Here is a 25,190-nt window from a genome sequence, read left to right on the forward strand (position 1 = left end):
TTTGTGAGAAATATGGAAGCAAAACTTTCCCTGATGGAAGTATGGAGGCCCAGTGTTGTTCGGAAGTGGGATTATGAAGTTTAAATGGCTTAGAAGAGGTGTTCGTTTGTGCTCAGAAAGATCCATATTGAAAAACCTGTCTGGAATCTTTGCCTGCCATGCAGACACCGAGAGAAAACAGCAGCAGGAGGTTTGTATTTGTATTCTGGCAGGGGCCCCTCACTGAAACCAGTTGCTCTGGGGACTTGGTTCAAATTTTCTTGGCCCAGCTGCCAAAGTAGTGTGGAAGGTTACATAATGGCTGAAACAAGCTCAAAAATGGTGAAAATATGTAGGTATGTCTTTGTGGGGTGAGACCCCACTGCCTGCATCAAGAAACAGGACCACGTTTGTTTAAGAAGTAGTTTGTTAATGCTCATTGCTCCATTTGGTTGTGTGAGTTAGCTTTGAGAAGGAATGAATTCCAAAGGAGGTGGATGGAAGGAAAACAACATGACTGTGTGCAATAGATTTACAACAGTTGTGCTTCCACAGCCTCTGTTGTGGGACCCCTGATACTCTGCAGCTCGAGCAGGAAAGGTTGGCTTTGTGCAATGCAGCCTTGTCACACACCACTCAAAAAGCTTGCAGTGTGCTGCTGCTTCAAACTCATCTCCCGTGATGTGACTCTAACCAGATCTGCCGTTTCCTGCAGAAGAATCTTTGTTCCAATTGAGCTGCCTCTAAGCCAGCCAAATTGAGAGTTTAATGTCTAGCTATTAATATCAGGCTGCAGCTTGGAGCCTTGCACGTTGTCAGGATCCAACCTTTCTGTGACATAAGCAGATTGAGAATGCCCCTTTCGTTCAATATTTCCACTGCTAGTGCCAAATAAGCAGCTTTACGGTTAGTTAGGAATGATCCTGCATATTTCAAGGCAAAGCTTGGCCTTGATTCCTCAGTGTACATGTTACCCCAGATCCAAGCTGAAGCTTCCCTGTATTCAGCTAATAATAAAAGTGGGGGCAGTGTGGAACTGGGAAATGGAAAATGAGAATGTGTCTTAAATATCCTTAAATTGCCCTGGTTAAAAATGTCTTTACCTCTGCTGCAGTCACATGTGCTTTTCTGTGGCTTGATGTTGGGGAAAAGAAAGCAGAGTGTAGTGTGTACGCTGCGGATGGGCAGGTTTAATTGAAGGAATAGCTGCCTGGAGAAAACCAAGCATCTGAGCAGGGGTGATAGAGAAACAGAGTTTTCCACACTGTTTCCACAAGCGAATCAATGTTTGTGTGAAAAACATTCCCATCTCCTGGCTGGCTTTAATTAAAGGTCTCAAAGGTAATTTCTAAGTCCTGAAGATTAGAAATCCTTCCAGAATTTGCCTTTTTTCTTGGCTCTTCCCAACCCCAATATGTGAATGGGGAAATTGAGGTTTGGTTTTGACTGCGCTGCTGACTGCAGAGATGGCATCCTGCTGCACCAGTGTCTTCGTACCTTAGTCTTTCCCTTCCTTCCAAAGTGCAGTTAGAGACCTATGGGTGAAAAGTGCTGTGAGAGAGCTGCATGTTATGGTGCTATTAACCAACTTCCCTCCCTTTGTAGCTACACCCTGCTTTCTCCTTAGGAGTTTATCATATTAAAGTGTTTCAAAATGTGCCCAAACAACATTTGGTCCAGGTCTCCAAGTAGATTTCATCCTTTTATAATTCCATGTAAAACACCTGAATAAGGCACTGCCCATTCCTACCTTCTTGGCTGTTTGCTGCACAGTTGGGTGGCCTCCTGCCTACAGCCAAGTAACAGTTCTGGTCGTCCTGCTGGTACTGTGTGCTGTTCGTCTAAATCTTCCTCCCAGTGTGATACTGATTCCAGTCCCCTGAGAGTGTCACAACAGAGAATTAATCCCTAAGGAAAGGGGAAGGACTAGCTGCTGTGCTGTGAGTGGAAAAGAAAAGAATTCTCACATTAAAAACATTTTCCGTAGTGGTTCATGTTGAATGTTTCTGTATATTCCAGGGCGGGTTTTTAGTTGATGCCAGAATAAATAGAAATACCTGCTGCTTAAAACAATTCATTAGAGAAGCAGTGCCTGGCTTTAGCAAAAGGCTTGCTGGGGCTGTCCTTCAGACCAAAACCAAACACACTTTAACGCATTAAAATGAACATACTCTAGGTTAAAATGTTGCTTAAAGGAACACTGGCAGGTTGATTCAGAGTTTGTGAAAGGAAGAGACCTCCCAGCACTGCCAATTTTTCTGTCACTTGTGGCTCTGTAGGGCAATAGAGTGTTAGGCTGGCTTTATGAAACCAAAGGGAGCTGTGGTACAGTGCAGTGGAAGACTTTTTCCCCTTGTCTGTTGGTTGCTAGGGAATAAGTGCTCGGCTGCACAACCCAGACAGTGCAGGACTGTGCTATTGGGCATATTCATCACTACCATCTCAGGCCCCACCCTACACACAACAGCCTTCCAATTTCTTTTCACCAGCTAGCAATCTCTCCTCTTCCAAATTCCCACTGAAAAAGCAGTGTGCCAAGTGAGTGTAACATAAGATTGCAGAAGTTTCATTAGAAGCCCTGGGATGAGCACAGCCACTCGAGTAAGGAGGAATTCCTGCTGCCATAACCTTTCCTCTTCTTCATCTCAGTGTCCTGTGTGTGTTTCTCCTTGTTTCAGAGACATGGCTTCACATGTGCACAGCTGTTTGCAGGCTCACAGCTAAAGACCAGAGGAAATTCTTGCTTATGTCAGGCTCACGGAGGATTTTGTTTGTGAGCAGGATCAGCATCCTAGTCATGTTCTTGTATGTTGTCTGAGACATGCGACCCCTCTTTGGGCCTCTGTCAGAAACCTGGTAGAGGTTTTTCCTAGAGGGATTAGTTGGTTTGGAGTACCTGAGACACCTTTAGAAAGCCAGATACCCTGCAGATGGTCCTTTGCACTTTCTGAAAATCAGTTGAGATGCCTATAAAGCTATTTGAGCATTCAAAATCCCTGAAATACAAACCTTGCAAAGAAACAATAGTGTCTGAGAGCCAGAAAATGAAACCCAGTGGAAACCACAGTGAAGCTGATCCAGTCTGCTTTTGGAAATACAAGTCAAACAGAAAATATAAAGGGTATATATATACAATCTGTTCCCCTCCATCCATGTAAAAAATAAAGCTGGGCATGCCAGTTTTAACAGACTACATATTTATTGTTAAATGCATCAGCTCTCTTATTCATTTCTACAAAACCTTAAAACGTGTGCAATGTAGTTGATTGAGTGAAGGGTTGATGCTATTTTATAGAGGTTTATTTTCTGTTGTTGTTAAAGAAATTGGAGCATTTGAATTTCATCTGCCCTTGGGTTTGTTTTGCAGCTCAGTAGCCGTGTTTAGGTTTGTCTTTATTCATTCCATATACAAAGGGTAGTGGGGGATTCTTGGTCTCCTTAGCTGAAAAATGAGTGTTTTTCTGGAAGAGACAGAGTAGCCAATTACAAAATACTGTCCTTAGTGTGGAGCTTAGCTTGTCCCATTGCAACGTCTTTTTGTAGAAAAGGGCTGAATGATCAGTCTGTTCTTTTATAGGAATTCATTAATCTGTGAGTGCTAGTGACTGAGTTTTCAGTTATCTTAACTTTTTTCTTCATCTTTTCTCTGTTTCGTGTCTTGGGAGCAAGAATTAATTTGTGTAATCGAAATAAATGCAAGTGTTTAGTGGAGGAAGGGTCAGTGACAGATCTCCCGTACGTTTGTCGTTGTTCCCTCTTCCCTGTGTTTCCAGTGCCCAGCTCTCAGTATCACAGACCCTCAGTGGCTCTCACCATTAACCTTCTTTCCTTGCCTTTTTGTCAAGGATTTATTTCTCTTCGGTGGTATTTCAGAACTCTTAGAAGCTCTTGCTCAATTTTGCTCCTTCATCTTCCCTTTGTTCAGCTGTGCCTGGACACCAAGAGGCTGCTCTCCCTGGAGAAGCCTGGCTGGTCTGTCTTCCATCACGCTAACCGCATGGCCTGCCCACTGAGCTCATGGAATTTCCCTACATTTACTACACTTTGTTCTTCATAAACCTCTAGCACTTCCTTAGTTGTTCTCCTCCATACATCATTCTCCTTTTGTAGCCCTAAAATGCGTTTTAAGCACTTCTGTTTTCCAATTATTTATCTGTCTGTCTCTCTGCTTAGTAAGCACCCATCCCACAAGATAAAACAGTAGGCCTCACAGTGGTGGTATCTGTTTGAAGGTAGCTTGTTCTCCGTGATTTGGAACTAAACACTGTCAGCAGGGAGGAATAACACATTTCCTGCTCTGTACCTGGCCTTTCATTTCCCTCACCATCAAACTGCTATTGGTAATTAATGTTCATTGGTATTCAGGCTGGCTGCTGAAAGACACACAGTCTTTCTTGTCAACTAAGGGAGCATGTCCAAAATCATCTCATCAGCTTACCACCCTGCTGCTATTTGTTAGCGTATCTTCGCTGATCTTAAATCTTGCTCTTCTTGTTGCTCACTCCAAACCTCACTCAAGCTTTTGTTTTCCTTATTGTGAGTTGCCCCAGAGTTGATGCAGGATGTTTAAGTGTCTCTTACCTTCAAAACTTTACCTTCTCCAAGGGTTTTACTAATAGTCCACGGTAATCTGTTTTGATAAATACAAGAGAAAACCTGTTTACAATGCTGTGGAAAAGAACTGTAATATTCCTTTACCAGACAGCATATTTCTGAGTAAGTATCCTTCAGGCCATCACATCATTGCTGTACAAGAAAGGCACTGAAGACTACTTGAATGAAAGATATCTTCAGCAAACTCACTGGCTACAAAACTTGTCTTATGGTACATCAGGCGTCTAAAGCTCCAAACCCAATCCTAGCTTAATGTCAAATTGGTGTATAACTAAGCTCCTTTCTGTTGCCTTTATTAAAAGGAGTATGTCATGAGGGAAAATATTTGCCGTGACTTTGTTGATATTTATTCTGATACACTGACTGTACTCTTTCATTTCAGCTCCATGTCATAACTCACTCTCTGTGCTAAATCACTGTGCAGTTTGACTGGTACGAGTGCAAACATGTACTACATTCCACTCCAGGGCCATTTATGTCTGCGTGAAATTATATAGACGTGTACACAACGCACCTGGGAATTTCAGTCTCCTGGCTTAAAGGGCAGATACCTGCATAAGATGTTCCCTTCCCCACCTTTTTGCCCCTCACCTCCTTCCTACGTTATTGAAAGGACATGTTATTATTGTTTTAACTAACAGTTTCTAGTGAATTTATGTGGCAGTATCTCACAGAAGCAATTCAGTAAGTTTTCCTGCTATCGTGGAGTAAAAGCCAATCAGAAACATAATTTTTTAATGTTTCTTCTCTTGTGTGGCTGGCAGTTCCTGTGTTTATGGGTCACGTGAATATATGATGCTAGAACTTCAGAATTATGGTTTTATCCCCTTACAATTTTCTGCCTTGGTTATTTTCTAAATGAGGGATGATTTGTAGGACATTGCCTGAGAACCAAGGCTTTGCTTATGGCTAAATGACATTTAATCATGATTTAAAGAAATCTCTGCTGTTGATCTCTGAAAGTGGTCACTGTGTTTGCGAACAGACAAGCTGAAGGCGGAAGCCTAATTGATGTCCAGCTTAGTACATGCTGCCAAACAACTGTCAGGAAAAGCTCTGGAACTGCTCCTTGCTACTGTGTGTGTGTGAAGCTGAGAAGCTTTTGAGGCAGACACAAACAGAACAATCTCATATTAGGTCTGTGGACAGACTATTTCTGTCTTTAGGGTTTATAGTATTTCTGCTGTTGTCTCTCTCCTCATCCATGTCAGTGGAGATGTGCAGATTTTACATGCTTTCTGCACTGTTTCACCAGGCTCGCTCCCCAGCTCCAGCATTTCCCATTGCTCTGAGGATTTGGTTCTCTGCGGGATTTTGACAAGAATAAACATAAACCAAAACCATCTCTTCTGTTCCCATAGGTCATCCTGCTTCTCTTCTATAATATAAGGCTATGGAAAGAGAAACAGTGTTGTTTTCTGGTGTCAAACCTACTGTCAGTACGCTATACCCATTGCTATTGTTATCTGTGCTAAAAATGACAGCCCAAGGTTCTTTGCAGCAGAAAGCAGGATTTTTCCTATGACACACTTCAGACCAGGTGGGCAGGGAAAAGACTGAATCATAAAAGCATTTGCTCATTGTGTCTTATCCAAGAGCAGGGAACAGATTTGGCACCTCCTGACTCCCAGTTCAGTGCCTTACCCATTGATTTACGGTGCCTCCCTGGTAGACCTGTGCCACTAAGTGTTTTTTTGCATTTTAGTTTAGTTTTAAAAATCAATTTCTTGAGAGGAGAAGAAAATGAATTTGTAAATGGGGCTTTTCCTCAGTAAAATACAACGCTCTTTACCAAAGAGATCAGAACTGTTAACCCCATTGTACTGGGCGAGAAAATGAAGCCTGGTCATGTGAAAGGACATGCCAAAGGACAGAGCTGGCTGGGGGCTAAGCTGCAGCTCTCAACTCTCAGTCCAGGCCCCTCAGCTGGAGGCAATGCTACCTCTTCTCAGGCCTTCCCAGTGGAAGCTCAGCTTCTTTGGGCAGCAGCCAGATCTTCAGGTCAGCGAAATCCTGATTTAACTCTTCAACAGGCCAGAGGTTTGTGTTTCTTCTTGCCACTGCCTGGGTCTTTATTTTTACCTCTGTTCACACATTCCAGTGTGGTCAGTGGCTGCAGTGTGCAGCCACGTGTTGTTTTAGAAAGCCAATGTATTTATAGTTGAGAAACCTCTGAGGTTTTTCTTCTCCTCCTGTCAGCCATAGATGGCTTTTATCCAGTTGACTGCTTTACAGTGCCTTTATCCTTTGCTGGCTTGAAAACACTTCAGATAGTTTCTATTGTTTTATAGACCCTGTAGCTAAAAACCCAAGCTGTGTAAAAACATCTGTACATAACTTTGCAATAGGCTACAGACATGTAGGATAATAAGGCATGATTGCATTCATTGGATAATCGAATAGAAGCATTCCACTTGCACACAGGATATGTAAGAGTGAAGGAAGGAAATGAAGGTCAGTTGCCTACTGTACTTTTACATTTCTTTTGTCTTGCAGTTGCCAAGACTAAATGCAATTTTTAGAGTAAGATTTAAATACTGTAAAGATGAGATTTAACCAGTGATAACCAAGAAAACAGCACTGGGAAGCATGGACAAAACTTCCCCCTGTCCCTATCCATAAGAAGGAAGCTTGACCTGCACTGATACTCATTTTGGTTCTTTCTTTCCTACAACTTTGGTTAACCATCTGGCACCATGACCTGGTGTAATAACTAGCCCGTTTTATAGGGTGTCTGGTCCTGGAAGGATTTTGTTACATGACGTGCATTTGGTAGATTGAAAGTCAGTTTAAGTCCTTGGAATTTTGATGGGTAATCATGTCAGCCATCCCAGCTGATTCTTTCACTCCACAGGAGACTGTGTCCAGAGCTAAGATGGTGACTTCATCATTTGCTCAGAATTGATGTCTTTGAGATAATTTGGGTCATCTTTTGGCCTCACCTTAAAACATCTGTCATGGAGATAATGCTCAGCTAAGGATAAGCCTGCTGAATCAGCAAATTCACTTTTCTCTGTTGAATGTCCAGAAACCCCAGAGTAATTCTTTCAGCCTCACTTCTGGGGAAAAGCTTAAATGGGGAGAGGTGAGCAAACAGACCTAACAGATAAAAAGAGATAAAAGAAAGCCAGCATGGTTTCTAGGAAAGGAAGCAAAATCATGGCTCAGTGACTTGTTGGAATTCTTGAAGACTCTTCCTGCCAGAACAGACAAGGAGAAGGGGGAGATGCAGTGAGTTTCACATTCCTGTTTTCTACTAAAAGCTTATGATGGAGTGATATTGCATGACTTGGTGTCTGACGTCTGTGGTCATGCAGCATGGGAAAGAATTGGTTTCAGTTGCCTTTAAGTAGGAAAAAGTACTGATATTCAGTGTACTGCAGGGAACACAGGCTGCCTCTGGGCTTGTGTCTTTTGAGAGCCAAATAGACTGAGGAAGCCAAAAATAAGACTTTGCATTTCTACACATCCTAGGTAGGGAAGAGGCGTTAGGAATCAGTAGTGCTGGTATGCAGTAAAAGATGTAGATTTTGTAGGACCTCACCAATCTTCATTAATCCTGAGTGAATACAACGTGGCATTTGTGAGCAGTGGCTCTGATGTGCTTCAGCTTTTTGTTTTCTCTGAGCAGTCACTGATTTTGAGGAAATAAAATGATTCTCTGGGTTGGGATGCAGGCTTACTTCAGTTGGTTTTGCTTCCTGGTTAGATTAGTGCAAAACTATCTGAATATTTCTCTGCATGAGTACATGTTTGCCTTTCTGTATCCATTGATGTGAATGTATGCATCTTTTGATAATGCTCATTTTGGAAAAGAATTGCTGTCTATGTATGCGTTGCAGAGAACTTTGAATTTGACCAAGTCATGTAGAAAATAGTGGGGTTTCTTTATAAAGTTCTTGCCAATTTAGAAGGAAGGTAACTGTAGGAGATGGTGAAATCATAGAATCCTAGAATGGTTTGGTTGGAAAGGACCTTAAGATCATTCAGTTCCAACCCCTGCCATGGGCAGGGACACCTTCCACTAGACCAGGTTGCCCAAGGCTCTCTCTAATCTGGCCTTGAACACTTCAGATTTTAGCCTGATTCTCATTGAGGGGTGTTTATATATGTGTGTGTGTGTGTGTCTGTATATATATATATGTGTGTGTGTGTCTGTGTGTGTATAAACTGCCCTTTGAACCCATGAACTTTATTAGAACACAGGGTTTCTGCTACATACACTTGTAAATTTCAGGTTATGAATCCTATAATGTGCAAGGTGTTCGGATTAGATTGACAGGTCTTTTTACCTGTTAGATCAGCTGAAATACGTTGAACTCCTTAAAATATAAAATATAACCAAAACTCTCAATCCTAGACGCAACACATGAAGTATCTTTCTCTTCCTGTCGCTCTTTCAACATGATTTGCAGAATGCCAAGGATTTCTGTGTTTGCTTAGCTTGGAATTAGCCTTGTGTTTCTACTCTGGTTAGTGCTCATGAGCAGTCAGCAGGTTGAAGGTATTTGTTGGTTTTGTGTGGTTGTGTCATACTTATTTGTGTAGCCATTTTGCCTAATCTGTTTGCACTAAGGCTCTGCCTGACCATAACCACACTGCTGGGTACACGCTAATGCTCTGCTGAGGATCTGCTTGTTGCTTTTAATAATGTCATCCATCAAGTTCTGGCATGTACAGCAATATTTGTGCTGTAGTAGACAAACATAGTAAACACTGTGGTTATGTACAAGAAAACTGGCCTGTAGGTTAGGAAACTCTGGGTGGCTGTTTTTATTTGTTGAAGCGTTAAAGTGATGCTTTGAAATCAGTCCATCTGTCTAATGAGACTTTTTGTTCTTAAAATGAGAGAAAAAGATTGAAGTTAGTTTTATTTGGATTTTATATTTTATGGCTGTTTAAGAAACCCGTAATCTCATGTTAACTATCATCTGTGCCCCAGTTTGTCTGCTTTTCTAGCTGTGTCTGTTGGCTAGAGAGAAAGTACTATCTCCACTTTGGTCTTATCTGGGTCCAGATATGAATGAAATCCCCCACTACACCTCTCTCCTGTCTGGTCCTTTCCGTGATGGGTCCCAGCTCTTGACTGCTGCAGCTTGTGCTGCAGTGCAGAGGTGTGTTTGCTGTGATGGTCAGATCCTTGGGATTTCCTTGCCTGAATGCCAGGTTTAAAAGTGATAACTTTTGACTGAGTATCTTGGAACAATCCCTTTATTTTCTAATTTTATCTTTGTCTATGTTGCTTCTTGCATTTTCAAACATGGGAAAACTGAAGTGTCTGTGTTCCTTCAGTGAACCGGTGTGTTTATACATGCAGAGTACCCACGCATGCACCAGTGTCTGTGAGTGTGTGAACCGGTGTGTTTATACATGCAGAGTACCCACACATGCACCAGTGTCTGTGAGTGTGTCTAACACTGAAGTAAAGCTTTTTGGCTTTACACTGAAGTGAAGAAGAGAAAAAACATCCTTCTGGGGCTAGGAACTAAGTAAAAGAAGATAGGAAATGGTTTAATGTGCCTTCTCCAAAGGCAGTGGTAATACTCCTGTTGATTTCAGTGAGATTTTGATCAAGGCCATGGTGATTATGATAGCTGGTGCAATTAGATCGGATGTAATACATATTCAGCTTCATTTCCAGGAATGCCATGAGGCTGTTTATGCTCTCATTAATCAAGTGGCTTTGTTGGGAAACACAGCTCATTACGTGGCAGCTGACAAGAGGCCACTGCCACTGGGCACCAAAGCAGGCTTGAACCAAAATACCCCATCTGCATAGCTGGGAAGTACAGCTGCTCCCCTTGCAAAGCCTCTCCATAAGCAGCTCACTGAGTGGGGTTTGGCAGCTGAGAAAACCTCTGCACACCACAACCAGGGACACACAGATTTGATTCAGAACTGGAAATGTACAAGTACATACGAGCTTCTGTGCTTCCCAGAGGTGTTCTTAGAGGGACATGAGACTGGAAGAGGCAGTTCTCCCCTTGCTGGTCCTGATACTTTAGCATAAAGGCCTGGAGCAATAACGTGAACATGTGTGCATGAAAATGTCCCACTGGCTTCTGCAGGACACTGTGACAGTAAGTTTGTTTAGTGCTGCCTGCAGGTGCAGCCCCCACACTGAGCCTCTCATGCTTTCATTTCTGAATTCGGATGATAAAGGCCTCAGGACTGGGACTGTGCCTTGACTTGTGTCTGTGAGGCACCAGGGACTCTTCTGTCTGCTGTCAATCATTGCAAGGGGCTGAGCAGTATTCATCCAAATCTGTGTTTTCTTTCACAGGAGCTCGAGTCTGAACTTGAGAGATTTCTTTTTATTGAGTGTGAGAAAAGCTCATGCTGGTCTTTTTCGTAGGGAAAAGTTCTCTCCAGCTTGTGTTACTTTAAAGGTGACATTTTATTTGAGAGTAATCTAGAAAAGAGGCACTTGAGAAAGTAGATTCAGGACATACTGAAATATCTCCAGCTCTGTTAACTCTGACATTAGCCATTACTTGTGTCAGGCTGATGCTGTGATATGTTTATGTCTGCATAAAGCACCGTGTGGGTCCTTCCCTTCCTATGGGGTGGAAGTTGGAATGGTGAGCTCTGTTTGGGAACCCAGAAGAGAGCCCTGTAGGTTGATAGTCATTTTAACCTGATTTGGTAAATGTATGCATTCAGTGTGTGTGCTTATGTCTGTCTACTCTTTGATGTGTGGCACCATTTGCATGGTACTTAGTTGCCCCCTGGGCTTAACCCATGACAACCAGAAGCTCCGAGTGGAAGTGCAGTTGTGTAGGGGATCAAGCCATTAATCTTGCAGTGAGTTTAGGGTTTATTTTTGTGTTGTCACCTCCCCTTCCACCATACTGTCATGCTTTGCCAGAACAAATGTGCTGCCCGTGGGACTGTGTGGAGAGAAGCGGAGCCATGGCAGTTTGTCTCCTCTTCCTGGCCACCAACAAGGAAGGATCATTTTCACTCCCTAACCCTCGCAGCAGAGGTATTATCCAGTGCTGAGATACTGGGGACCGGCTTCCATTCTCTTACACGGTACAAGCTTTTCAACCCAAGTTCAGACTTTAACAGCAGCTCAACCTTATTAATGTTATCAGGCACAAACCCCAGGCTCATTGGTTTTGTCAAGTCAAGAAGGCTGTGAGGTTAAATCAGCACTCCACAAAGAATTAAAACAGGAGAACTACACCAAGAATCACTAAGTAAGTTTATCAGTGCATGTGTTGGCTGGCAGCTTGACGAAGTGAAGGCAGGAGCTGAGGCAGCCCTGTAAGTCAGGATGTAGGAGCTGTAATTGAGAAGTATCACAGAAGCAATTTGGAGAAGCATCTGTTCAGAGTTTGATTGCTGTGAATCATGCCGTTCTGCTGGCCTGCGCTGCTGGTCGCCTGAGCTGCTCTTGTGTTGCCAGGAGTACAGCTTGACACGCATACAGCTCCTAAAAATACACTTTCAATATTAACATGGTTCAAAAGTATAGATTCATTCAGGTTTCGAGAGTAACAATTGCTTAGTCATTCTTTAAGAACATGGAAAGAATGTAGTGGAGAGCCGTGGAAGAATGCCATTCATCAGCAGCACAGGTGCTCAGCCATCTCCAGAGCTGTCTGCTTCAGCAGCCTGCTCTGAAGCTCTCCAGGCACTGAAACATTGTTCATCATACATTGCTGAATGTTTAAGGCTTGCAGGACTGATCCTTGCTCGTGAATCCACCCCCAACCAACACCACAGCAGGCTGAGATAGGCACGGCTCAGGAAAGCCCTTGAAACTCTTAAAAGAATCTTTTCATTTATTTGAATAACTTCATGAGTTTCTTAGTGCTTGCAGTTAAGAGAAAGAAAAACTGGAACCAAATGCTGGACCCTGACTGTTAGCTCTTAAAGCAGATGCTGTTTGCTGCAGAGACTCCAAATATTGTTTCTGATTTATTGCCAAGTCTGACCTTGTCTCTTCATTCTGGAAGGGAGATACTGAGGAATTTGAAGGCTCCGGGATCCCTGCTGCTGAATTCCATGTTCCTCATTGTTTAGCAGGCTCATTAAAAGCTCTGATTTTATCTTTTTCTTCATTCTCTCTGAACTCAGGCCCTCTGAAGCAGATGGCTCAGATGAGTTGCAGGGACAAACTGACAAACTCAGAACTGGAATTCACAGAACTGATTTGAAAAAGCAAGATGAAAATAGTCTCAGAGCTGGTTTTAGAACCCTGGCTTGCAAATCTGCAGCTATTGCAGGCCATGCCAGGGTGGTTTTTTCCATTTGTTGGAAGATTGTAACCTGCAGATGGAAACTTATCCTGAGAATACGACAAGTCAAAATGAAAATACTGAAATGAGTTGATTTTTAATAGCAGAAAGTGAAGGGTAAGGTTCATGAAGGTTGTTTAAGGAGGGAAGAGGTGGAGCTCTGTCCTCTTGTCAAACCATGCAGCAGATGAGAAATGTGGATTCATTTCTAACCTGTGTCTGCTTCAGCCACTGAAGTGGCAGACAGTCATTCACACAGCTCCACAAAACCTATTACAGTGCTGAGTTGTCCTGTCACCTTGGTTGGTTGCCTTTTACATATTGTCATTCCAGTGTTTGCATGCATGTGAGAAGGGAAGATCCTGCTTCATTCTACAGCAGTTTGTAGAAAGGATCAGCAGGTTAATCTCTTCTCTGCAGTTTACATCCACTTAACAAAGTGAAGCCAAGAGAAGACATTCAAATCCAAGTGCCTTTGAGCCCCAGGCAGAAGTGACTTTCAAGGGCCAGAATCCAAATCCTGATTTACAGTTTGGTTTCACAGTTGCTGGTGATGTTTTCTCTGAGTTCACAGTCACACGTTCCCGTATTCTTTCAAAAGCATCAGATCTCTCTTGACTTGTGCTGGATCTGATTCCTTTTTAGTGTAAGATACTCTTGAGCAACCTTTTCCCCTATGCCTCTCTTTCTTCCCACTGATCCATTGCTTGTTCCTATACCATTTCCAACAGCTGTTCTTTCCTTAGACTAAGTGCCATTTTTCCCACACTAAGGCACAGGTCTCCCTGCCTGAATTCTTCCATGTGCAGTCCTTACCTTTCCTCAAGTGAACCCATGGTGCCAGAGACATATGACCCAGGGCTGTAGATCCATTTTTCTCCAGCAGTAAGTACACACAGAAGTTCCCAGAGAGCTCATCTTCCCTTCTGATCTTATCTCTTGCCCTCCTTGACCCCTGCATCCCACAGAAGTGACTCCCTGCTGCTTATGAGATCAAAGTCCTGGTTTTTGAAGGCTTCTGGATAACTCATATTATCTCCATTTGCTAAGTTTCTGCCCAAATCTCTTCTCATTCCCTATTACATTCCCATCTTTCTCCCTTGTTCACTAAATTTGAATTATGCCAGACTTCTGTATACTTCCCAGCACTATGTATTGACTCATCCAGTCCATCAGTCCCTGCCCAACTGGGGTCCTCCTCTCATATCCACCTACTTCTTCCCCTGTTTTTCCTCTTAATTGGAGTCCAGCTGTTCTAATATATCTTACTTTGAGTAATTAAGCCTATGTATTTCCATGTGTGTGCATGAGCACTGTGGAATGATGTCTATAAACAGATGGTGAATTAGCTGCCAGAGTTTGGGAATCTACATTTGGGAATGGTGGTTTGATTTGGACTAAATATCCCAACCTCATCTTTAGCTAGAGAAGCAGGAATGCAGAAAGGAGCTGGTTTTTTGCCTGTTTGAGATCTGCATTCAGCAGCAGCCGGGGCTCCTGTCGCTGGGGAGTGTGCGGGAGAAGCTCTTTGGAATGTGGCTGTTAGCATATCAAAGTAAAGTAAACATGTAGCTGATACCCTGCTTCCTCTGCTCCAGTTAATTAAGCCACTCCTCATGTCACATTAGATGGAGAGGATTTATTAATGTGCTGTCATCTAGGGAAGCAGTGGTTTGCTGAAAGGGAGGAGCCATGTTAATGGCATAAAGGATGTCATGCTGAACAAAGAGCAGATGTCAAATAAACAGGGTATTTCTTTTTATCTTCTTCTTTGCTGAGGTCTTAGATCCCAGTGCTTTATCATAAAAGCTTAGAATTAGGGCCAGAAAGAACTTCAGGTGGTCTTTTAATGCATTCCCTTGCTTCAAGGCAAGATCAATGATACCCGTGTCACTCCAGATGGATATCTCCTTGATGAGGCTATCCAGCGTGCTTGTTCCCAGCTTGCTTTGCATTACTGTGAGCACCGTGCCTCTCCTCAGGTATGGTGAGTGTGGTGGATGCTCATGCTTGTGATCACAAATCCTTGGTGAATGGAATTGGAATGTCATTTTCAAAGATGCCCGTGCCAAACCTCTGAGGGTTTCTGAAGGTTGTCTGGTCTTTGCTGGCACAACACAGCGTTAACAGCCTGTCTGCTGTGTCTTTATTTGCCTTGGTTAAAGCCTCTTCTAGGCTAAAAAAAAGGTGTTAGAAAATCTGTCTGCTGTCTTCAAGTCAATGCATTTGGTATCTGAGGTGACCTTTTACTAACTTGGGTGACAGTTATCCCTTAAGACATGAGAGGTCTTGATCTCTCAGGCTTTTCAACTGTCTGGGCAGCCCCTGTACACTGGGAAAGGCTCTGCTTAAATGAGAGAATTAGCGCAGTGTGAATCCAATGCAAGTAGCATTAGAATAAGGCTCTTGACATTGTGGGGAATGTCTGTGTGTGGGCAAGTTAGTAAAGGAGCAGATAAATGATTCATCCATTAAACTTAGAAAACCACAGGAGGGTTCCCAGGGAACATAAAAGCCCCATAGAATGAATGAAAACTAAAGCTGAGAGTTGGCTGTGCTGGGGAGGGGATTCCACATGTCCTATTAATTGCTGTCCTGCAGGGTAATTGAACAAAGAGAAAAAGAAGATAGCAAAAGTGCTCCCTTAAGGTCTAATGATTTGCAGAATCTTGTGTTCTTTGCAGGTTTGCAGACATGAAGAGGTCTAGCCTCACAAAATCAGAAAGGTACAAAATAAGGCAGCTTGCATGGACAAACCCTGGGTAGGTGTCAGCTAATCTGTCTGAAATGGGGGCAACACATTCCTGCACAGAATGCAGTGTGGGCTGCGGGAGTCAACTGATTTCTGTTGAGCTTCAGTGGTGCCATGGCCAAGATCTGGGTGTTATCTGCCATGAATCATAGTCACTGCACACAGAGTGAGGCACATGGTTGAATCTGGCTCTCACAGTGAGAGTCTTGCTCTTATGAAATGTTACCCAGGGCCAGTTGCTGGACTCTTGGGCACCACAGCAAGTTTTCAGTACCAAGTATCTTTAAGTATTCCCAGCAGCCACAAAAGTGTCCCCTGTGAAAGGTATTGTGTGGTTCCTTCCTTTGTGATATTGGGACCTTGTGTTCTGAGGAGTGTTAACGTTATCAGCTCTAGAAACATCAGAGTATTGTGAATACTAGGGAGAGATTTTTATTTGTTAGGCTTTGGGGGTGTTTGTAATGAAAATCAAGAGGCTCAGAAAGTACTCTTTGTTTCAGCTATGTATTTTTCTTGCTGGGCTTTTGGGATTCTGACAGCAGTTGTGTATACTGGAAGTGGCAGTGCTTTTGGACTTACAGGGAGGAAGAGATTTTATGGGGCACTACGGGACAGCAGTCAGTCCCGCAGGGGAGGTGTCCAGCCACAGAGCACACTGAGTTCTGGGAAAGCATGCTGCATGTCTGCAGGTCCTGCTGTTTGGAGGGCAAGGAATAGTTTTATAGAGGTTATGTTGAAATCTGGGATAAGGTAAATTCTCCAAAGTCAGAAGAGGATGGTGATGACGGGTGCTTTTGCAACAAGTTGGCTGGGTACAGGAAGTCAGGTGGCTGCTTGTGTGATCTCACCAGTTATTTGAATGTTCTTAGCTTGCTTGGCTGTAAAGTTGGTGTAGCACTTGCTAGTTTCTCAGTGAAAACAAATATGTGCTGTAAAGTTGGAGGAGTGAACCTCATGTTCCCTAAGCTAGAGGTTTCTTGGGATTCCCAGGAATACAGACCATCCTCTGCCTGCAGAAACGGCATGGGCTTAGCGATGCTCGAAGTAGTCAGTACTTCCACTCCTTTTCTCCACCAGGTAAAATTAGGGGAGCAGCCCACCTGCCTGGATGGTATTCCAGCTTAAATTCTATAAACTCCTCTTGAGGACTTTGACTTCAACTTTTCCCCTGTGAGCTAGTGCCTACCCAGTCCTGCACAGAGAGTTGTATTTGGACCAGTCCTCTGTTGCTTTGTTTCCTTGATATGATTTCAACCGCCTCCCACCCTGCAGGGAATTTAAGCCCTCAGCAGGGAGCGGATGTGCTGCCACTCAACAAGGACGAGTGAATTGTGGACTGATTATTTCCCTGGACTCATTTTTGTCTCTTGCATGGCATGAAGAGAGTGAGAGAGGTTAATATTCTCTGCATTTTGATTAACTACAGGCAGAGGGAAAAACACTGTCACTGTTGTCAGTGTAGAATTCATGGGTACATAGAGATTGAGCTTATTTCATATTTCACATTCCCTTCAGTGGTAAAGGCTTACTTATGGGGAGGTCTATTTGACATAGGCTGTGGCTGACTTCTTGCAGTGCCTGGGATCCTGTTCCATGAGTGGGTCTGTGGCATCAGAAGCTCTTCCTATATAAATACATGAGTTTAAAATACTGTGATTTGCACTGGGTACAACACTTGGCCTGGTTGTTAACTTGTTTTCGTACCTGCCTGTGGCTGTGTCTCATGCACTGGGTGCTTGTACTGTAATTCCTGTACTGGTTGATTCAGAATGAGTGTATTGTTTCCACCGTGGTTTTCAATAAATACGGCAACAATGAAAATTATTGCTAAAGAAAACTGTTTCCATACGCAGATATTAAACTCTAATGGAAACCATGATGTTACTGCAAGATTAACAGAAATTGGCATCTAGATGACTATCCAGCATTAAGCCAAATTAATCTGTGCCACTAAAATTGCATGTCTGGCTTTGAATTACCACCTTCTCATAAAATGAGGGAACAGCTCACCCTGTTAGCTTCTTCTGGATGACCCCTGAAAACCAAACTTGAAACTGGAGGCTCAGTAGGACGGTGATGGTAACAACCTCAGCCTCTCCATGCTAAACGTGCTGGAGAGGGCCCTTCCATGAATAGTGTTCTTTTCATCTGGATCCTGCTGACTTCTTGGGACCTCTGTTTGTTCAGCTGTAGAACAGGGATTGTGTTATTATCTACCTTGGAGGCAGCTTAGTTGGTATTTCTGTTAATGTTTTTTTTCTTTAAAAAATTGGAACCTTTTATATGTAAGCTTTCTATAAAGGAAAAGTATTTTTCCTCTTTACAGATCATAAGCACTGAAAGATTCCCTTGGTGACTGACTTGATGTGTAAATACAGGCAGGGCATCTCTGTCAAACATATCATTGCCATCAAACGGAAAGGCAGAGCATGAATCACTTCTAGGGTTTCCTGATTTCACTTATGTAGGATGTTAAGAGAGGCTACAAGAGTGTAATTGATGGCAATGTGTGAGCTGCACAAATTGAAAATCGTGGGAGGATGAGAAAAACATCAGCTCAACACCAAACTAGTAATGGTGGAGAATGGGAGGTTTGCTCTGTGCATGTGGATATGCAGTGAGTCTCCATCTGTGCCAAGCAGGCTTCAGGACTTCAAGTCTGGCTCCCTTCCCAACAGCGAATACATTGAGATGAGGAAAGCTAGCCAAGTTTTAATCAAGTAAAAGTTCTGTATCCAGAGGTGGTTGGCAAAAGAAGAGATTAAAGTATTAGGAGTGCAATGAAAACAAGACATTAGAGAGTTGAAAGCTGGAGTACCTGGACAAACCACTTGCTGAGTGAATATTCCACAGCCATCAGAAGGAAGCCCTGGGTGTTTTGAATAGGATAAAATGTAAACCCACGCACCAGAATTTGTCTTTTTCCAGCTTTGGCTATCACTGTGGCAAGTATGTAATATCCTAATGCCTAACTGAGCTGGTAGGATGAATGTAATCATTCCCCTTAGAGATATTGCTGTGGAGGGCTCATTAGCTGAGGCCAGCAGCTGCGAACTGTTTATGTATGACAACTTTTTGGATAAATGGGAGTTTCCACAGTTGCCTGTGTGCTGAGGTTTGCTGTGGAAGTGCAGAGAGCTCTGTGTGTTCAAACACAGAAGTTATGGGCTGTAATTACACAATTTCTCAAGAGAGAAAGGAAAAAACCCTCATCCTTGGTAATAGTAAAAATAGTAAATAGCTTTCATGTCACTCTGCCACTGATGCTCCTGCTTCATCTTCTTTGATATTAAAAGTCTATTTGTGGGAATTGCTGGCAGCAGGTAGTGTATCTGGAAAGATAAGGACTTGTTTTACCCTAAGGAAAGGCCCTGTCTGTGTAATTGCTTGAGCACAGAAGCGTGGGGTGTTTGAAAACCAAACAATCCAAAAAGCCCAGTTCGGCTTTCTTCCCTATTTTTCATTTTCACACACCTGTCCCCCAGACAGGGCCAGAAGCAAAGTTACCAAATGAGAGAAGTTCCTCTTGCATTATTCCCAGCGTGGTAGATCCACGGCATGCCAGGGTTTTCCCAAACATGTCTGAGTTCATGAGGATTTTATTCCAGCTCTGCAGACTTGACAGGCTCAGATAAAAATCTGGAATTTTAAGATGCAAACATCAGTTTCCATTCATCCCCACAACAAAATAAATCATATTAATGCAGCTACCCAGGCACTGAGCTACAGTCGCTGCCAGTTAAAGGTGTATCTGTATATAAAGTATATGAATCATCGTATTGGGTTACAAAAAGTTGCATTTATCTTAATGGTTCAGGTAGTTTTACTAAAGAACTGCTTATGTTTGCAGATCAAGAGCACATTTGCTGTTTATGTTCTAATGAAAAAAGTAATGGTAAAATTATTGGTCCAAAAGAAAATTATAGTCTTAAAGAAATAGTTTAATAGGACATATATATATATATTTCAAACCCATTTTTGAGGTGAGCTTTTTCAGGCTTAAACTGTTCTAACCGTTGTTATAACTGGCTGGCTGCTCCAGAATGACTCTGATTAATAAGCACTCAGCAGTGCATGAGATGGACTTCTTCAGGAGCTCATTTCATGCACTGCAAGGCTTTGTGCTCTCTGCTCTTTAGGATTCTGAGTTTCACTGCCCAGGCCATTTCTGTTTCTCTATTGTCTGATCCCTGGGCTCCACAGGAGTCTTTAATAATTGTAATAATAAACTAATTTTAGATGTCTACATTTTTAAATTGGTCACTGCAAACGTTCTAATGGCCACACAGGATCCACACTAAGCGTTGAAAATAGCTAATAAATATAAGGTGACTCTGTGTGAGCCACAGTCACTTCTTTTTCAGCCACTGATGGTTGTATGAGATCTCAATCATTAGTTTTCCACCTTTGGAAACTGAGGCTTTTGGCACAGAGCAGTGTTATTGCCAGTGAGTTTCAGTGGGGATCAGAACCACTGAAGACAGACTTCAGAAGAATCACTATTTGAAGTCGTGTATTTGAAATTTTAATTCATATTCAACCCCCTTTAATATCTTGACAGAACTCGCTACACCACATCTCCCAGTCATGGCAATATAGCCCCTTCCTATCTGCAGGTGACACCAAACATTGACTTGGCCTCACTTTATGAAAGTTATCAGAAGGATGGACTCGGGTGTTAGGGTACTCTGTGCTGTCTGGAAATCTCGTTTTGTAGGCACCCTTGAAGTGTATGAGAGGTGCTCATGTAGCCATGGAGGGTTTATACAGATAGAGCCATCCTTAATCTCTGTCTTTTAACCTTTGTGCATGACTCCCAAAGGCTTAACTGTGGTTTCTAGGTGGCAAATGAAACAAAATTGGATCAGGAAATTGTCCTGTGCATGGCCTGTGATGCCGTCACAACATTTCCAAGTACAACTGCAATTTGTTGTCTGGATGCAGGAAGGGCATATGAGGACTATTGCTTTTCCATAGCTGAAGTTTCATGCCATAACTTCTGGATTCCTTTTTGACTTCAGCCTACAACCATTTGTGGTGCCCACACAAACAGGCCTAGACAGTACTGTACAGTTGTCCAAGGGATCAAATCCGAAATTCCACTAAGTCATAGGAGACTCCTGCCACCTCCATTGGCTCTGTGACTCACCACCAGGAGTTTGCCAGCTTTTCCAACTCTGCCACTTTTGCTTTCTCCAAGTATGAAAATAAGGGGAAATGTAAGATCCTTCAGAAAGTCTCTGCTTTTGTTGTTACCCCTCCTCAACTTCATTCTGAAAATCAGAATTCCTGCATTGAAATGCTTGTTGAGGCTACTTCACTCCATCTTCTAATATTATATGTGGGGTGTGAATAAATAGATGAATGTTTTATTCAGTGAAATATATTTTTGAGATAGCAAAATCTATTTCCTTTTGTGTTTCACTAGTTTCCTATCTGACAAAATCCTAGGCTGATTTTTCAGTAGGATAATGGAAAAACACTCAGATGACTTTGCGTGTAAACTGCTCTAATATGTTTTATATTCGCTGTATTTTTTATCATTTTGGTAGAGTTACTGCTGAATGTGTGAGTGAATGAGCTGTTTCACTGATTCTGATGGGAACATTCTCGGTGTTTCTGTTGCAGGAATTGCCTACCTGGGAGGTGTCTGCAGTGCCAAGAGAAAGTGTGTTCTTGCTGAAGACAACGGTCTCAACCTGGCATTTACAATTGCGCATGAACTTGGGCACAAGTAAGAACTTGTCCTCCTATTTCTTGCTTTGCTAATGCCACTGTAGCATGCTTCTTTTTAAGGCCTTACAAGTGAAATTATGAGTGTGGCATGTTTGTTATTTCATGAATCTTGCAGATTGATAAATAACTAAATTTTTAGGAGTCTTATGCAAATATTCATTTCAGCATACATAAATCTTTCTATTTGATCTTCCCCTGTTTTCCATTCTATGTTTTGATTTTGAGCACAAAAAGGCTTCATTCTCCTGAATGATCGATAGTACCTAGAGACAAATCCTGCTTTTGTTTACACTGTAGAATAGGTCCACAAAAACAACATCAACATCTTTGAACTTGCGAAATTTCCTCTGAAGTTCAGATGTCCATGTCAAGGGTTTTAATAGTTAAATACTTTGGTGATGGTTTCAGCTTTGCATGTGAAATAATCTACTGTGGATGAAATTGTAAGCATCAGTATTTTGGAAATGCCCTTAAGCAGTATTTTTTGATCAACAGGAAGAAATCATAAAACTAACACACTTTGAACACTGACTTTGAACCAGCAAAGAGCGTGACAGTTCCTAGCTAGGCAGAGATTTGCAGAACAAGATGACTGTTTCCTTTCTGCAGGTGACTTTGGCAATTTCTTAAAGCTGTAAATATCCCCTGCATAGAAGAAAACATAACTGACTTGAAGAGTCACATGCATCATCATCTTAGTGCAGTTAATGGGTTAACTCACTGGTCAGCATCCACATGAACTGCTTTCCAGGCTAAGTGTAATATGCACTTATTCAATAATACTTATGAGCTTTTTCCCCTTTTCATTGACATCAATCTGGTTGCACTGTGTCACAGTTAGACTATGGAAGGTGTAGAATTAGACCAGGAACAAATTTATCCAGGGGCAAGGGTTCTACCTATGGGATTTTCTAGTACTCCTTCCTTTAGTCGGGCTGGATGGAAGATGGGATATCACACCACTGTTCCTGTAGTAAGAAGTTGTGCTTAAGTTTTGGCTGCACCCTTTAGGATTCCTACACTTTGTTGTATCTTCCTTTCCTACAGTAACAAGTATTTGACAGCTAAGTCAGGGCTAATATATTGTGTTCAGATTCTGGCCAGTCTCATTCCATAACAAATAATTATTTCATGGCAATGTGTTTCAAAGTTACACAGAGAATATTTAGGTTACTACCAGAAAATGACAATACAAAAATGAATCTCCTGTTCACCCTTCAGTGACACCAAAGGCATCTGAGCCAAACCGAGGGTGGTTTCAGTAGAAATGAAGGACATTTGGTTTTGGTTTTATTTAAATTGCATGCCAAGATGTTAAACCGAGCCTAAACTTAATAACAAATTAACCTGTGGGTAATGTTAAGGGAAATTCAGCGCTCATCTTTGGATGGGCAAACAGCAAGAGGGGAAAAATACTTGAGCTGCAGAAAATGCAGCTGTGTAAAAGAGAGAGCCTGGCCTGCCCTGGTGTTTGCCAAGTTTCTCAGCAGAGTTGTCAAGTTTCCTTCTAATACTGTCTTGCAAGAAATCCACAGCATAAATAAGGGGATGTAATGCTCTTGGATACAGCTCTCCATCTGTGCAGAAAATAGCAAACTCCATTTCCTTAGTGCAGTCTTGGTGGTAAGACCATCATGTCCTTTCTCTGCTGGTTTCTTTCTTTGCCTCCATCGTGGCAAACTATTTCACGAGGTGGGTATGAGATGTTTAAAGGAGGTGACAAGAGGGTGGCTTGAGTTGAGTAGCCTGGAGAATTTAGACAGTGAATGTGCTATTGTGCAGAGAATCTTCTGCTTCAGGAAAGGCATAGATCCCACTGTGGGGAGAGTTGGAGTGCTTACATGAAGATTGCAGGTGAAGGAGGGCAAATGCCAAAGGAGACTGCATTTTCCAACAGAGCTGCCTCATGAGCAGAAATGGGAGAAAAAATACCATCTCTCACTCAGCACCCAACCTGAGCATCGGCATCATCCCTCTATACTGTCATCCCCCAGTGGCCTAGTTACTGTAGTTCAACATCTGGACAATATACTGGTGCCCTTCTGGCCTTGAAGTCAACAGGAGTCTTTTCATTGACCTTTCCAGGTGTCAGCCCACTCTTTATTCTTCTGGTTTTGAAGCACAACAGTATGCTCTGAGCCCTCCTGTTTCAGCCTGTCTTGTGCAAGTAAAAGGATTGTTTGCAATCTGGTATTTTTTAAGTGAAATGTAAGGAAACCCATTGCAGAGACAAAGATGAAGTTGACATGAGCTGCAGGTTTAGAAATGAAACTCAAGGAAAACTAGGCACAAGTTTCTTAATTAAAAAGGAAAAACCCTAACCAAAACTTACGTCCATATTGGCAAAAATATGCATTTTGGAGACCCATAATTGTGAGCATTATTGAAGGCTGATTTCCTGATGTGTGCAGAAAAGCTGAGAGATTTATTGCTTCTTGCCCTAAGACTAACAAATATCTGTGGAGATCACAAGTCCAGCTTGGCATCCACAGATAGTTTGTGATGTAGGGTTTGGAAAAAGTGAATGGATTACGAATTGGAGTGTCAGATTCCTAATCTGCCACAAATGTCATTTGGACTCACTGCAGGAAACACTATTGCAGACAGCTGCACTGTGAAAACATGGAGACATCATGAAATAAGCCCATTAGGGTGGTGCTTATAGCTCCTATAAAAGTTAATCTTTAGGTCTAACCTATAGCTTGATGATGGGGTGAATGATATAACTTTTATCTTTTGTATTTGTATCTTCAAACCTGGAGTGATAATTTTGGTCCATGGACACAAAGGGAGCATCCCGTTATATTTAGATGCCACTTTTCCCACAGGGAGTCCAAGAGAAGGATTTTGCTGTTACAAAAAGGTAACAGGCAGGATAGAGGATACTTAATATGTGATGAGGCTGCAAATCATAAGCTTCTTACCATACAAGACAGGACCCTCAGCAAACCTTGTTCCTTCATTCAGCATGGTCAATAGTGGATGTCTTTTAAATGTACTTTAATGTAACCACAGTTACTTGGTTTATATCTAGGGACTACTGGTGCAGTACTGTGTTCTGACTTACACAAAAGGGAAGACACAGAGATCACAGTGGTCCCTGAAGTCTTAAAATGTGTAAATCCAAGGTCTTCATATTATAAACAGCTTAACATGCTGACCTCCTTCTGTTATCTTTCCTCAGACTAGAAGGGCAACTCCATCACTAAGAGCTTGAAAATGCCCTACTGTTGCCAGTGGGGTCTTGAATGGTGCATCCCTCTTCCTCTATGAAATGTACCAGTGTGAAGCTGGACTGAGATTTATACCCTAAAGACCACCCTGAACAACTGTGACTTTGAGAAAAATAGTGCCATTTCCCCCTCCCTGGTTTCTCTTTTTGCCTACAGCAGTGACTTTGTTACCATTTTCAAGTCATTCTCCAAAGAAAAAAGGCACATAAGTGTTTTAAACAAAACCTGGGATTCAGCCTTATATCCGTTACCCCCTAAATGAAGCGGGTGGGCTGCAGCCAGTGAGTGGTTTTTCAGGACAACAATGCTAGCTTTGTTGCCATTCCTGTTTCTTTCAACAGCCTCAGCTTTCCTGTTGTGGGATGGGGGGACAGGCTTGGGTGAGGAGGGGAAGATTCCCATTCATGAGCTAGCGGAACCTGGCACTGCCTGGATGGTGAGAGAATAGCTGGAGGTGGTATGGCTGGAAGCCACCCCGTGTCAAATGCCCTGAAGAAAGTGAATCAAATTCAACTGACAATAAGCAAGATGCAGTCTGCTGCCAACAGTCGTGAAACCGCATGGCCTCAAACTTGAAGCTGAAACAGATGAGGACAAAAACGAGTCCAAAGGTTAAAAGCCTATAGTGCA

At 42.5% G+C, this 25,190-nt stretch overlaps 1 protein-coding gene across 2 annotated transcripts in view; it reads left to right on the forward strand.

The window, feature by feature from the left end:
- Positions 1 to 25,190, forward strand: part of ADAMTS17 (ADAM metallopeptidase with thrombospondin type 1 motif 17) — a 170,255-nt gene that overhangs the window by 42,443 nt on the left and 102,622 nt on the right. For both annotated transcript variants that reach the window (XM_061371256.1, XM_061371257.1), the window contains exon 8: positions 21,220 to 21,325. In XM_061371256.1, coding sequence (XP_061227240.1) covers positions 21,220 to 21,325 — 106 coding nt within the window. The remainder of the gene's footprint in view (positions 1 to 21,219; positions 21,326 to 25,190) is intronic.

This window comes from Neopsephotus bourkii, unplaced genomic scaffold (assembly GCF_033783945.1).
Source record: "Neopsephotus bourkii isolate Nb327-2 ecotype Australia unplaced genomic scaffold, CSIRO-AGI_Nbou_v1 NB_1572, whole genome shotgun sequence".
NCBI lineage: Eukaryota > Metazoa > Chordata > Aves > Psittaciformes > Psittacidae > Neopsephotus > Neopsephotus bourkii.